General features: G+C 56.3%; 1 protein-coding gene across 3 annotated transcripts in view; it reads left to right on the top strand.

Annotated features, from left to right (window-relative positions):
- Nucleotides 1-15653, top strand: part of SPTBN4 (spectrin beta, non-erythrocytic 4) — a 78908-nt gene that overhangs the window by 11331 nt on the left and 51924 nt on the right. For all 3 annotated transcript variants that reach the window (XR_011383932.2, XM_070062202.2, XM_070062200.2), the window contains exons 3-6: nt 10785-10936; nt 11552-11725; nt 14428-14519; nt 15392-15472. Coding sequence is in view for 2 of the 3 variants with exons in the window: in XM_070062202.2 (XP_069918303.1) it covers nt 10785-10936; nt 11552-11725; nt 14428-14519; nt 15392-15472 (499 nt within the window). In the remaining variant the exon portion in view is untranslated. The remainder of the gene's footprint in view (nt 1-10784; nt 10937-11551; nt 11726-14427; nt 14520-15391; nt 15473-15653) is intronic.

Here is a 15653-nt window from a genome sequence, read left to right as displayed (position 1 = left end):
ACCTTGGCGAGCGACAGCCACAAAGGTCGTGCTCTGAGCGGTTATCAGTCCTTCCTTCCTTAGAAGTGGGCTGGGTTCCTTCCAGACACTTGTTCTGGAGATGCGGTGGAAACAAGACACAGGACAGTGTCCACACAGGCCCAGGGGACACAGAGGACACGCCAGTGACCACGCCCCTTAGGTAGCTTCAGGTATTTTGTGAGCTGTGGGAATGAACTCCTGGCCTGGAGGCTTTCCCAAGGATGTGAGACATAGGAGGAGTTGACCGGGTAAGGAAGGGAGGAAAGAGTGTCCCAGGTGGCCAGAATGTCCAGTGGCCAGCTCTGTGCCTGCGGGGACAGGTGTTGGCTGATGGGGCACAGAGACAGAGGAGTGTGTGGAGACGCGAGCCTGGAGCTGGAGACCATGGCACAGGCCAAGTTGGGAAGTGTGTTGAAATCCATGCAAAGGGAATTTTTTCTTTTTTTTTTCTTTTTTAAGATTCAGTTATTTATTTCAAAGGCAGAGCATCAGAGAGAGGGAGAGACACAGAGTAAGAGTAAGAGAGATCTTCTGTTTGCTGGTTCATTCCCCAGATGGCCGCAGTGGCCGGGGCTGGGCCAGGCTGAAGCCAGGAGCCAGGAGCTTCTTCAAGGTCTCCCCTGTGTGTAGCAGGGGTCTGAGGACTTGGGCCATCCTCCGCTGCTCTAACAAGGGAGCTGGATCAGAATTGGAGCAGCTGGGACTCGAACCCGGCACTCTGGCACTGCAGGCGGCAGCTTAACCCACCACACCACCATGCAGGCCCACGGGTCTCTATCTGACTTTGAAAAGGGGAAGTCCAAAATGCTTTGTGAGGGGAGGAGCTGTCCCGTGAAGGGGTTCACTCTTTCAAGGGGCCCCCGGCAGCACGGTGGAGAACGACGTGGTGGGGGCCCACCAGGCTGGAGGCACGGAGACCTGCTAGGAGAGAGTTGGAGGATGGCTTGGACTCAGTGTGGGAGCGTGGAGGGACAACAGTGGGTCCACGGAAGAGAAATTTAGCAGGTTGAAGAGGCAGGACTTGCTGATGGAAGTACAGTGGAGGCGACGGCATTCTCCCAGCGGCGGGCACTTCCGGCAATGTCTCCGGATGCTGCTGGCTGTGACCACTGTGTGTGTGTCTGTGGGGGAGGAGGATGGACAGAGAGCAGGGGTGTAGAGGCCAGGGTTGCGGCTAACATTGTGCAAGGCACAAGATGGCCTCCCCCCAGCAAAGGATTCCCTGGCCCCAGACGTCCACAGTGCTCTGCTTATAAAGCCCTGGTTTAGATTTGGGAGAACAAGGAAGAGAAAGAGGGGGTAGCAAAAAATGACCTCCAGGGGCCACCATCATAGTGCAGTGGGTTCAACCGCCCCCTACAATGCCGTCACCATCCCGTATCAAGCGTGGGCTCGAGTCCCAGCTGCTCCACTTCTGATCCAGCCCCCTGTTAATGTGCCTGGGGAGGCAGCAGAAGATGGCCCGAGTGCTTGTGCCCTTGCACCCATCTGGGAGACCCAGATGGAGTTCCTGACTCCCGGTTTTGGCCCGGCCCAGCCCTGGGCTGTTGTGGCCATTTGGGGAGTGAACTAGCAGATAGATAGATTCTCTCTCTCTCTCTTTCAAATAAGACTATATACATATTAAAAAATGATTTCTAGGTTTCTGGCTAGAGCAAAGGGACAGTGGTGGTATCACATCTCTAAGACTGGGAACGTGAGAGTAGCAAAGTGAGGAGTTGGGGTTTGGGGTTCAGGGTTGGGGATTGGAGGTCGCTGTAGAGACCTCTGTGAGGTGGCTGGAACCAGAAGCCTGGCACTCCGCAGCGACGTGTGTGCCTTGCCCAGACTTGGTGGCCCGAGGCGCAGGTGGAGGTGGAAAAGAGGCGTGGCGGCTCACCTTGAGCAGGACGGCCTGGGAAGGGGATCTGGAAGGGAGCGGCAGAGAACGGGGCAGGGGCGTGCGGGGAAGAGAGGAGCTGCGGGCAGCACCAGCCAGCTGTCCCTGGTCCCCATGTCTAGGCTGCCGGGCCTCTTCCATGCCGGCGGGCGGGACGGCCGCTGACACTGCGGAGGGCGATGGCCGTGCACTGGGCAGGCAGGAGGCACCCCGGCTGCCCCAGTGGAAGCTGCGGATCAGATCGGAGCAGCGAGAGCGCAAATGCGACCACGCTGTGGGCGCCTGGCGAGCGCGGGGCTTGGGGCAGCCAGGACCTCCGTGGCTGGGAAGGAGGTGAAACTGATCCCCCAGGAGAGGGCGTCCTGACACCGCTGCCGCCTGACCCTACTTCTCCAGGCTTCCCATCCAGCTCCTCCTGAGGCACCTGGGAGGCAGCAGATGATGGCTCAAGTCCCTGGTTTCTTTTTATTTTTTATTTTTTTTTTATTTTTTGACAGGCAGAGTGGACAGTGAGAGAGAGAGACAGAGAGAAAGGTCTTCCTTTGCTGTTGGTTCACCCTCCAATGGCGCGCTGCGGCCGGCGCACTGCGCTGATCCGATGGCAGGAGCCAGGAGCCAGGTGCTTTTCCTGGTCTCCCATGAGGTGCAGGGCCCAAGCACCTGGGCCATCCTCCACTGCACTCCCTGGCCACAGCAGAGGGCTGGCCTGGAAGAGGGGCAACCGGGACAGAATCCGGCGCCCCAACCGGGACTAGAACCCGGTGTGCCGGCGCCGCAAGGTGGAGGATTAGCCTAGTGAGCCGCGGCGCCAGCCCGTCCCTGGTTTCTTTACCACCCTCGTCGGTGACTCGGATGGAGTTCCCAGCTTCTGGCTTCAACCTGGCACTGGCCTGGATGCTGCAGCCACCTGGGGAGTGAGCCAGCAGGTGGAAGACACACACACACACACACACACACTCTCTCTCTCTCTCTCTGCCTCTCCCTCTGTCTGTCACTCTACCTTTCAAATCAATCAATCAATCAATCAATCTTTTAGAAAACTGGCCCATGTGGCATCCTGTCCCCCAGGAAGATGGAACCTCCCCCTCCTCCCTCACTCAGGATTTGGACAAGTGCCTGTGGGCTGGCTGGGTGGGAGACTTTGGGACACGTGGTCAAAGCACCCAAAGCTCACAGCCTGGCCACAGGGAACAGGAAGCAAATCTCTAAGAGGCTCGGGGGCCGGCACTGTGGCACAGCGGGTAAAGCCGCCACCTGTAGTGCCGCCATCCCAAATGGGCACTGGTTCGAGTCCTGGCTGCTCCACTTCTGATCCAGCTCTCTGCTCTGGCCTGGGAAAGCAGTAGAAGATGGCCCAAGTCCTTGGGCCCCTGCACCCATGTGGGAGACCTGGAAGAAGCTCCTGGCTCCTGGCTTCAGCCATTGTAGCCACCTGGGAGTGAACCAGCGGATGGAAGACCTCTCTCTCTGCCTCTGCCTCTCTGTAGCTCTGCCTATCAAATAAATAAATCTTTAAAAAAATTCTAAGAGGTTTGAGAGGTGAAGCACAATTGTAAATGCTGCCAAGTTCACTACTTCTTAGATTGCTAGGCACTGCTTTTAAATGAAATCTGTGCCCCACCACCAATACTGAGGAGAAGAAGAAAAAATAGGAAATAGGTATTAGCAGCCGTAGGAAGTTTACCCTGTCTAAAAATGGTAATCAGGAGGGGCTGGGGTGGTCCAGACTTCCGTCTCAGCTTTCGCTTTCTTAAGGCTTATTATTTATTTATTTATCCGAAAAACAGAGTGACAGGGGCTGGCACTAGGGTCTAGTAGGTTAATACTCTGGTGAATCAGCCCAGCTCTGTGGCCATCTGGGGAGTGAACCAACAGATGGAAGACCTCTCTCTCTCTCTCTCTCTCTCTCTCTCTCTCTCTTCCTCTCACTGTCTGTAACTCTACCTCGCAGATAAATAAATAAAACACTAAAAACAAAACAAAAACCAGAGTGACAGAGAGGGAGAGAGATGTTCCATTTTCTGGTTCATTCCCTAAATGATCGCAACAGTCAGGGCTGGGCCAGGCCAAAGCCAGGAACCAGGAGCTTCCTCTGGGTCTCCCACGTGGGTGGCAGGGGCCCCAGCACTTGGTCCATCCTCTGCTTTCCCAGGCCATTAGCAGAGAGCTGGATCGGAAGTGGAGCAGCAGGAAACCAGGGAGGCTGGCGTTACAAGTGGTGGCTTCACCCGCTGCACTATAGCGCTGGTCTCGAAATAAAAATTAGTTAAGGCTTTTTAAAAAAGAAAAGAGTTGAGGTTTATGTGGCTCCTGGTCCTGGAGGCTGTGGAGTCCCGGAGCCTGGCACCTGTGTCTTCTCACTCTCGGGAGGGCCTTGTGCTGCACGTGTAGCAGAGACAGAGCAGGAGGCGCAGCCGCACGGCCTGGAGCTGATCCAGCCCCGCGGGCCGAGCACCTGCTCCTGCGAGAAAGGAGTTAACCTCCCCTAACCTCATGACCTCCTCTTAGGAGTCCCACTGGCCGTCATCACTGTGCCAGTGGAAGCCACCATGAGCTTTGGAGGGGACAAGCCACGGCTGCCTGTGGCGCACCCCGATACCTGTTGCATTCCCAGTGAGGGACACTCAGCCTCCTCCAACCACACCTGCCCCCCAGGAAATGATGCAGATACTAGTCCTTGTGTGTGGTTCCTGCTGAGCTGGTGTGGGAAGTCTGTGTGGACGCATGGGGGGCCCAGTTGCTGGCTCCTGGGGGAACACCCTGATTGAATTCACTTAGGAGTCTCAGCTTTGTGAGGGGCTGCTCCAGTGTTTACTCCAGCCGGCAGGCATGAGGGTTATGACACTCCACATCTCCACCAGGATTGAGAAGGCTCCCTAACTTTTTCTGTATTAATAACCAAACACATCATTTCTGTATTAAGTCTCCATCTTTCCCTTCAATCAGTAATGAACAAAGGCAGCGTCATTCCCTTTCCTGCCAGTCTCGCTGTACGAATAAGTTCAAGTCTTATTCCAAATTAATGCATTTCACTCGTGATTGGTGGGTACCCCAGTGGCAGAGATAAACATGGGCACTTAGAGGTTCATGGTGGCTGGGGGTTGTGGCGCAGTGGGTCAGGCCACTGTTGGAATGCTGGCATCATAACACAGTGCCTGGTCGCAGTCCTGGCTTCTCTGCTCCCTGCTAGTGTGTATCCTGGAAGGCAGCAGGTGATGGCTCAAGTGCTTGGGCCCCCGCCACGTGTGTGGGAGACCTGGATGGAGTTCCTGGCTCCTGACTGCAGCCCGATCCAGCCCTGGCTGTTGCAGGCATTTGGAGAGTAAACCCGTGGATGGAAGATCTCCATCTGTCTTTCTGTATTGTGTTCTCTCTCTCTCCCTGTCTTTGCCTTTCACATAAAATGAAGAAAAAAAAAGCAAACACAGATCAATATATATATATTAAATATTCATTTATTTATTTGAAAGGCACAGGTACAGAGAGGCAGAGGCCGAGAGAGTGAGGGAGAGAGTGAGTCTTCCATCTGCTGGTTCACTCCCTTGATGCAATGGCCAGAGCTGTGCCAATCTGGAGCCAGGAGCTTCTTCCTGGTCTCCCATGTGGTGCAGGGGCCCAAGCATTTGGGCCATCCTCTGCTGCTTTCCCAGGCCACAGCAGAGAGCTGGATTGGAAGTGGAGCAGCCAGGACTCGAACCGGCGTCCATATGGGATACCAGCACTGCAGGTTTTACATGCTATGCTACAGTGCCGGCCCCTCAATGTGTATTTTCTGCTACCAGTGTAACAGGTAATACTTACCAGTGTTACAGATGATGAATTCTGTGAGAAACTGATTATTGAGATTTCAAATGGTTGAAAAGGGAACTAACTACACTGGAAATCACATCTGTATTCCTGCACTTACAGGGAACTTAAACATGTGCTAATTACAAGGATACTTTTAAAAGTCCATGGAAAAATAGAACTAGAAGTTGATTTTAGGGCAGAAAGTTTTGAAATCCATGCATACAAGTGTTCTTCTAAAAGCTATGGGGCCGGCGTAGTGGGTAAAGCCATAGCTGCCAATGCCAGCATCACATATGGGCACCGGTTCATGTCCTGGATGCTCCCCTTCCGATCCAGCTCCCTGCTAATGCACTGGGGAGGGCAGTGGAGGATGGCCCAGGTTCTTGGGCCCCTGCCACCCACGTGGAGACCCAAAAGAAACTCCTGGCTCCTGGCTTTGGCCTGGTCCAGCCCTGGCCATTTTGTCCATCTAGGGAGTGAACCAGAAGATGGAAGATCTCCCTCTGTGTCTCTCTCTCTCTCTCTCTCTGACTCTGACTTTCAAATAAATAAATCTTTTAAACAACAGTTTATGGAAAATGCAGCTTATGAAAACGCCATGCATGGATTTCAGTTCAGTTAATTCCGTCTTGCCATGATACTTTGCAAGTGCCCTCACACTCGGTAATGAAATTCTAACCGTGACCATACAGCCAAGCTGCTGTAACAGTGGACCCGACAGTGTGCTCACAGGAGGTGGACTCTCCCCCTCCCTCCTGGGCTGCACAGTGGGCAGGCAGACTCAGCTCTGGGCAGGCCCAGCAGGTTCCTGGTCCTTCCATCCTGTGCTCTGTAGACCTGGGTGTTCCAGCTTGGAGGGATCATGGAAGAAAGAGGAGGATCAAGGGCAATTTCCTCAAAAAAAAAAAAAAAAAAAAGAACTTTTAATGGAGCCTTCGTTGTGGCACAGTGGGTTAAGCTGCTACCTGCAATATCTGGGCACTAGTTCACGTCCCAGCTGCTCCACTTCTGATCCAGCTCCCTGTCAATGCACCTGGGAAAGCAGTAGAGGATGGCCTATGTACTTGGGCCCCTGCACCCACCTGGGAGACCCAGAAGACGCTCCTGGCTTCTGGCTTCCGCCTAGCCTAACCCCAGCTGTTTGACCATTAGGGAGGCAAAGCAGTAGATGGAAGACCTCTAACTCTGCCTTTCAAATAAACAAACCTTTAAAAATCCTTGTAATTATGAAATAATTATAGATGCATAGGAAGTTGTAAAGATAGTACAGATATATATATTTTTTTTGACAGGCAGAGTGGACAGTGAGAGAGACAGAGAGAAAGGTCTTCCTTTGCCGTTGGTTCACCCTCCAATGGCCGCCATGGCCGGCGCGCTGCGGCCAGCGCACCGCACTGATCCGATGGCAGGAGCCAGGTGCTTTTCCTGGTCTCCCATGGGGTGCAGGGCCCAAGCACCTGGGCCATCCTCCACTGCACTCCCGGGCCACAGCAGAGAGCTGGCCTGGAAGAGGGGCAACTGGGACAGAATCTGGCGCCCTGACCGGTACTAGAACCCAGTGTGCCGGCGCCACAAAGCGGAAGATTAGCCTAGTGATCCGCGGCGCTGGCCAAGATAGTACAGATATTAAAAAAGATAAGTTACCCAATTTTAAAAATGGACAAAGGATTTGAATGGACATTTCTCCAAGAAAGATATACAAATAGGCAACAGGCACATGAAAAGATCACATGGGGCCGGCGCTGTGGCATAGCAGGTTAAGCCACTGCCTGCAGAACAGGCATCTCATATGGGCGCTGGTTCATGTCCCAGCTGCTCCACTTCCAATACTGCTCCCTGCTAATTCACCTGGGAAAGCAGTGGAAGTTGGCCCAAGTGCTTGTGCTCCTGCAACTCTGTGGGAGACCTGGAAGAAGCTCCTGGCTCCTGTTTTCAGCCTGGCCCAGACCTGGCCGGCATGGCCATCTGAGGAGTGAACCAGTGGATGGAGGATTTCTCTGTCTCTCCTTTTCTCTTTGTAACTGCCTTTCAAATAAAATAAATTAATATGTAAAAAAAAGTTTTTTAAAGATAACTTCCCAGCCATTAGGGAAGCGGCCCACAAGTGCCAGCAAGGATCTGGAACTGGAATCTTTGTGCACTGCTGCGGGCGCTGCCAAATGAAAATGGCGCCACCACCCTGAAAAGGGTTTGACAGCTCTATAAAGAGCTGAGAGCATAAAGGCGCCCCGTGGCTAGCGCGCCCTCCCTGCATGCAGTGCCCCCTCCTTGCTGGTGCCATGCGGCCCAGGGCGCGTTCCCAGCATGCAGTGCTCCCTCCTCGTCCTTGGTGCCACACAGCCCCGGGCACACGCTCCCGACATGCAGTGCCCCCTCCTGCTGGCGCCATGCAGCCCAGGGCGCCCTCCCAGCATGCAGCGCTCTCTCCTTGCTGGCGCCATGCGGCCCAGGGTGCCCTCCTGGCATGCAGCGCTCTCTCCTTGCTGGCGCCATGCAGCCCAGGGCGCCCTCCCAGCATGCAGCGCCCCCTCCTTGCTGGCGCCATGCGGCCCAGGGTGCGCTCCCAGCATGCAGTGCCCCCTCCTTGCTGGCGCCATGCGGCCCAGGGTGCCCTCCTGGCATGCAGCGCTCTCTCCTTGCTGGCGCCATGCGGCCCAGGGTGCCCTCCCGACATGCAGTGCCCCCTCCTTGCTGGCGCCATGTGGCCCAGGGTGCCCTCCCGACATGCAGTGCCCCCTCCTTGCTGGTGCCATGCGGCCCAGGGTGCGTTCCCGGCATGCAGTGCTCCTTCCTTGCTGGCGCCATGCGGCCCAGGGCGCGCTCCCAGCATGCAGCGCTCCCTTCTCGTCCTTGGTTTCACTTTCCAGCCTCAATTCCTTGTGGTCAACTGTGGTGAGAACACATTCCATAGAAAATTCTAGAAAAACATCATGAGTTTCAAATAACAGCATATTTATCATTTATGATAGTTTAGTGCTTTTTAAAAACTGATTTTGGCAAAATGAGTCATTGTCTATTAGAGAGAGAGAGAGAAACACCTTTCTACTGGTTCACTCCTCAAATGCCCATAATAACTGGGGGCCTACAGTTGGGGGTGAAGCTGGGAGCCAGGATCCCATGTGAACAGCAGGGACACAGCCACTTGTCTCACCACCACCGCCTCCAGGAAGCTGGAGTCAGAAGCTGGGGCAGGGTCAGGAACCAAGGCATTCTGGTGTGGGACACGGGTGTCCTAAGCAGTGTCTTAATCACTAGGCCAATGCCCTGTGAGCATGTTGAGTATGTTGTTGTTGTTCTATTTTACTATTGGTTGTTGTTGGTCTACTGCTGTGCCTAATTTATAAATAACCATTTCATAGGTATATGTGTGGGGAAGAACACAGTACTGAGTATTAAGGTTTAGCGCCATCCACAGCTTCACAGTCCACTAGGGTCTTGGCACACGTCCCCTGTGGCTAACAGGGGACTATTGTATACCCAAGATAATTGAAAACACATGTCTACAGAAAAGCGTGCACCCAGATGGTCATGGGAGCAGTACTGAAAATAGCTGTCGAGTGGAAAAACCCAAATGCCCACCAGCCCCAGAAGGGATAAGTGAAATGCAATACAGCCAAACAATGGGCTATGTTGCCATGGTAATGACTAAAATACTGACACCTGCTACCACATGGACGCCTCCTGACAGCTCACTAAGTGGGAGAAGTCAGACACAGACGGCTCCAGAGTGTGTGATCTTACGAATACACAATGCTCAGAGCAGGTCAACCCACAGGAACAGGAAGTAGATGAGTGGCTGCCCAGCCCTGGGGAAGAGTGGGGACCACCTGCCCATGGCCGTGGAGTTGTTCTCTGGGGAGACGAGAATGTTCTGATCTTAGATGTTGTGAGGCTCCTGCAACTCTGTAGATACACTCAAAAACACTGAATTTGCACTTCAGAAATTTTAGTTATTTACATTTTATTTGAAAGAGAGAGAGAGATAGAGACAAAGAGATCTTCCATCCCGTGGTTCACTCCCCAAACATCACAACAACCAGGGCTGAGCCAGGCCAAAGCCAGGGGCCCAGGACTACTTTTAGGTCTCCCATGTGGGTGGCAGAGACCCAAGTACTTGAGCCTTCACTTGCTGGTGCCCCAGGGTGCAGCTTAACAGGAAGCTGGATCAGAGGCAGAGGAGCCAGGACTGGCACGAGGCACTTGGATATGGGATGTGGGCGTCCCAAGCTGTGCCGAACACCTGCCCCTGAACTGACACCTTAAAGGGTGAATTTTATAGAATTACAGGTAATACTAAAGGGAAGGAAAAAAGATAGGGGAGTCGTGAACAATGTCCTTTAGGCAAGCCAGGCGGAAGTAGCCTGCGTTCTCCCAGGCCCTCCCACCGGGGAGCATTGAGTCCAGTGCCTTGCACCCAGCATGTGGGACGTGCACCTGCACAGGTGTTTGCCCAGTGCTGCCGCTCCAGGGGAGCCATGGAGCAGATGGGATCCTGCCTTCAGGGAGCGCTCAGGCTGGCATCTAGAACATTCCTTCCCCATCATCACCCCCGCCCCCGGCGGCCAGTGGCTGTCTTACTCATATAACTCATCCCATCCCTACAGCTTCTGCCCTGGTCTAGCCTCATCCTCTCTCCCCCCGGGTCCCTTGCCCCCTCTCCTCCCAGCCCTGTCTGGTCTACACTGAACACCAGCAGCCAGGGAAACTCAACTCTCATCCTGTTCCTCTCCCTGCCCCAAACCTTCCGTGGCTCCCCAGTAATCACTCGCGTATCATCCGCGCCCCACTAAACAGAGGGCGGCTGATCTCCCATTGCTGGTTCGTTCTCCAGATGCTCACATCAGCCAGGGCTGGGCTGCACCAGGCAGGGCTGGCATCCAGTGCCGGCTGAAGGCTTCAGTGACTGGGGCGGCCGGCAGGGCTTCCAGTGAAGGCGTCGGGTCAGGAAGCGGCAGGGGGGACAGGGCGGATAGGGAAGGCCCCTAGCGGGCAGGAGCCGCGCGCCAAGGCCCGCGTTGGGCAGCGCTGGCGGGCACGGCCGGCCGGGGCCCGGGCCGCCTCGGGAGCCGGGGCCTGATGGAGGCCCGCCTTCCAGACGAGCGGGAGGCCGTGCAGAAGAAGACTTTCACCAAGTGGGTGAACTCACACCTCGCCCGCGTGGGCTGCCACATCGGGGACCTCTACACGGACCTCCGCGACGGCTTCGTGCTCACGCGGCTGCTGGAAGTGCTGTCGGGGGAGCAGCTGGTGAGGGGGCCCTGGGGCCTTGGGCTGGGGGGCGTCCTGGGTGGGCCCTGTGGGGCAGATGCCCCTTCAGTTGCCAGGCGGTGGGGTGGGTCCGGGGGGTGGCAGGGCTGGGGCCGCGCCACAGGCAGGACCCCGGCTCAGCGCGGGGTCGGAAGCAGAAGTCTGCGGGGCGGGGGCGGGGCCTCCTGAAGGGGTGGGCTCCACTGGATGGGGTGGAGCTCCTGGGGCAGGGCGCTCCTTTATTAGAAGACCCGGGCCCGGGTGATGAGGTGGCAAGGGACGTGGCTCTAGATTAGGGACAGAATTCTGAGTAGGGGCCCAGTGGATGATGAGTCATGACGGAAGCCACCAGCCACGATTGAGGAATAAGCCAGGGGGAGGTCCTGTGGGGGGCGGGGCTTGACTGGCATGGGTGTGGCCCCAGGAGGGGTGGGAAGGGGGCCCCGTGAGGGGTGAGGCTGGAGGGGGCGCATCTGTGGAAAGGGCAGGGCATGAGGCTCCCGAGAGGGGCTGGCCTTGGGAAAGACCCCCTCCCCTCAAAGGACTGGGAAAAGACTGCATGGGCGTGGCTGTGGGCGGGGCAGAGCCACACCTGCCAACAACCTGCCGCCCTAGCCGAGGCCCACCCGCGGCCGCATGCGGATCCACTCGCTGGAGAACGTGGACAAGGCGCTGCAGTTCCTCAAGGAGCAGCGCGTGCACCTGGAGAACGTGGGTTCGCACGACATCGTGGACGGGAACCACCGGCTGACACTGGGGCTGGTGTGGACCATCATCCTGCGCTTCCAGGTGAGCCCTGGCACCCGGGAGGGCGTCCCCATCTGCTTCCCCATTCAGTCACTCATCCAGTGGATTATTTTTTTAAAAAGTAATAGCTTCATCTTTTTTTAAAGTTTATTTTTTCTTCTACAGAGAAGCCAGGGCTGCAACAGCCAGGGCTGGGCCAGGCTGAAGCCAGGAGCTTGAAAGTCCACCCAGGCCTCCCACAAGGGTGTCAGGGGCCTGCACACTTGGGCCATCATCTGCTGCCTCCCAGGATGCATTAGCAGGAAGCTGGGTTAGAAGCAGAGGAGCTGGGACTCTGATGTGGGTGCAGGCATCCCAAGTTGGGGCTTAACCCATTCCACCACAATGCCACCCCCTCCAAACATTCCCAGTATATTCCAGGAACTCTGTTTCAGGTGGTGGGGATGAAAACAATGCTAAAATAGCCATCATGATCACTATCACTCTAATCATTTATATTTTGTTTATTCAGTTCCAGCCACTATGCTAAGTATTTGATATTTAATATACACAGCAGGGGCCGGCACCGTGGCTCACTTGGTTAATCCTTTGCCTGTGGTGCCGGCATCCCATATGGGCGCCGGGTTCTAGTCCTGGTTGCTCCTCTTCCTGTCCAGCTCTCTGCTGTGGCCTGGGAGGGAGTGGAGGATGGCCCAGGTGCTTGGGCCCTGCACCCTCATGGGAGACCGGGAGGAAGCACCCAGCTCCTGGCTTTGGATTGGCGTAGCTCCGGCTGTAGCAGCCATTTGGGGGGTGAATCAACGGAAGGAAGACCTTTCTCTCTGTCTCTCTCTTTCTCTGTCTCTGTCAAATAAATTTTATATATATATATATATATATATATATATACACACACACACACACACACACACACAGAGAAATCCCATAAATTAGGGACTATTTATCATCCCATTTTGCCAGTGAGGAGATAGAAGCCCAAATAAGTGAAGCAATACGCCCAAGGGGACTTGTAGCTCGGTGCTGGAGCTGGAATCTGAACCCAGGCAAACCTACTCAGCAGAGAAACAAGCAGATTCTGTGCCTGTATGGAGCTTGCATTGTAAGAAGACAGAGAAGAAACAAATGTGTCAACAAAGCATGTATGGGGAAAAGACTAGCTCTAGGCCACAGAGCAGTAAAAAGACGGATGCAGAAAAATTAGATTATGACACAGTAGTAAAAGTGATATAAAGCATCAGGTTAGCGGTGGGGGGCTTTCAGACATGGTGGCCGGAAAAGGGCTTTCCAAGAAACTGGTGGCTGCAGGACACGCAGAGATGAGGGCAGACAGCACTGCAGGCACTGGATACCACAGGTGCAAAGGCCCTGGGGTGGGAGTGTACTCGGCTCTGTGTTGGCTGAAGTGACTACAGGACAGGTGGCAAGGCGGGGGAGGGGCAGGGCCTCGGTCATCTGTGGCTAGCAATGGGCAGGGAGAGGCACATAATCAGACTGCTCCAGGTGGTCACCCAAACTGGGAGCTGAGAGTCCAGGGGGGAGATCGGAGCTGGACTCGGGTGGGCCTGTGGGCAGGTAAGGAGGGGCCAGGTGGGAAGACCCTCAGGAGATGGCGTGGCCAGGCCTGGGGGAGGGAGATGTCTGGGAGGAGACTCAGAGCTCTGGCCTGGGTCCTGGGACAGGCCAGGGCAGAGGAGCAGGCTTGGGGAAGATCCTGGAGCTGGTTTGGGCCGGGGTGGCCATTGGTCCAGAACACCAGGGTGAGGGGGCATCCGGGAATCTGTTGGCTCCTGGGCATGGAGTTCAAGATGAAGGGATGGGGCTGGAGACAGGTGTGTGCTCCGGAGATGAGACCATGGGGATGGCGCCTGGTTGCTGGAGCCCTGCACGGGGGTCTAGGACATCCTGGGAAGGGTCTTGGTTCTCTCCCTGGAACCCAGCTGCCCACCCCTGTTCCTGAGTCCATGAACCAAGTGTGCAATGCCCACCTGAGGCTCTGGAGCCCCCGTCGGGCTCTGGGCTGCTCAGGACTTTGGGCTATGGCAGTGAACAAAAGCGAAAGACCACCCTGTGGTGCGGGAGGCGGGAAGGCTGGTGAGTCCATGGACCAGGGTGATGCAGCGGGGGTCCATGGAGGTGGCCAGGGCCTCTCTGAGACAGTGGCGCTTGAGTGAAGACCGGACGGAGAGCTGGAGCCTGGGGACAGGATGTAGAAGGACCTGCCGCTGCAAAGGCACGGAGGCAGGAGGGCGTCCGTGAGGAGCGAAGAGGCCAGCAGGGGGCCAGCGTGGCAGGAGCTGCTGAGGACGAGGTCGGAGGCCTAAGGAGGAAGGGTCAGCGAGGCCTCTGGCTTTCCCCCGACGGCACTGGCGCCGCTGTGGGTGTTGGGAGAGAAGCTCGTGGTCTGATGGGGAGTTCCCAGTGCCCTCGTCTCTGCCACCTGGGGAGCAAACTGACGGTGCAGGAGCAGGGAGATCCACGTGGAGGTCACTGCGCTGCCCTGGGCAGGAGGCGACCGGGGCTCGGCCCTGATGCTCAGTGCGGAGGGCTCCCTGGGAAACAAGGCCTGAGTCTCCGCCTGGCCCATCCAGAACTCAGCCGCCAGCTCCTGCACTCCAGCCCGCACCCGGAGCTGTCTGCCCCATCTCCTCTGTCACCCGCCATGCTCCCTGGGGCAGGGTGGCAGGTGGAGGTCTCCCAGGCCGAAGCTCTCCAGGCCCCACAGCCTTCTTTTGGTCCTGTCCCAGATTCAAGTCATCAAAATTGAGACTGAGGACAACAGAGAGACGCGTTCGGCCAAGGACGCCTTGCTCCTGTGGTGCCAGATGAAGACGGCAGGGTAAGCCCCCTCCCCATGCCGGGCCCCTAACCCTGGGCTCCTTCTGCAAGGCCAGGCTCAAAGTTAGAACCCTCAGAGTCTGCGCCCCTCACCCCCACACACGCGGAGACCGACACTGGAGCGTGGCGGACTGCCCAGCCTGCTTCCTTCTCCCTGCCCCCTGCCCATCTCCTTCTGCACCTCCATAGGTCTCATGGGCACCTGGGTGGACCCCTCAGTCCCCAGTCCAAGCTCAGGCCACCCTTCCACCAAGCAGGACACACACCAGGGCTCTGGCAGCTTGTAGGAAAGTTCTGGGTCCCAGGTGCCTTCACTGTGGTTAAGACAGAGGGGCAGGGTGCGGACTGCCTATATGTCTGTCTGTCTGTCTATCCATCCATCTCTCCAGCCATCCTCCCTGTCTCCTGTCCTGCAGGGTGGGGCGTGGTCTGTAACTCCATTGGCCTCTGTAGAGCAGCCCAGGAGGAAGGCGGGAGTGGGTGGGCCTGGGATGCAGGCAGCTGCTCCGCTGTCACCCTGCTGGGACTGGCTGTCAGTGGCGTGTATTTCTCCACTGTCTGCACCTCTGTCTGCTTTCCCTGGTGCCTGTCCCCCTCCCTCCTGCCTTCCCTCCTCTCCCGCTCCATCTCTGCCTCTCTCGCCACCTCCCTTCCTTCTTTCCTTTGCCTCTTGCTCTGTCCTCCTCCTTCTTTCTCTTTGTCTCCCTGGCTCCCCCCATCCACCTACCTTTCCCCTTCCTTCCTTCCTTCCTTCCTTCCTTCCTTCCTTCCTTCCTTCCTTCCTTCCTTCCTTCCTTCCTCCCTCCCTCCCTCCCTCCCTCCCTCCCTCCCTCCCTCCCCACCCATCCTCTCTCCCTGCCTTTGTAATTCCAGTTACCCGGAAGTAAACATCCAGAATTTCACCACCAGCTGGCGGGACGGCTTAGCCTTCAATGCCCTCATTCACCGGCACAGGTACCCCCCGGCCTGGGGCCGCCCCACCCTGCCCCTACCCTGCATCCCCACAGCCACACGCTTGTCCACGTGTGTATATAGGCCACACATACACACGCAGGACCCGTCCTCCCTTTGCCTGTACACACATGTGCATGTTTCCCTCCCTTTACACTCACGCTGTTCACACTTACACATTGAC

Source organism: Oryctolagus cuniculus, chromosome 18 (assembly GCF_051225735.1).
Source record: "Oryctolagus cuniculus isolate XC-2025 breed Fujian yellow rabbit chromosome 18, ASM5122573v1, whole genome shotgun sequence".
NCBI lineage: Eukaryota > Metazoa > Chordata > Mammalia > Lagomorpha > Leporidae > Oryctolagus > Oryctolagus cuniculus.
This window is presented reverse-complemented; position numbering and strand designations above follow the sequence as displayed.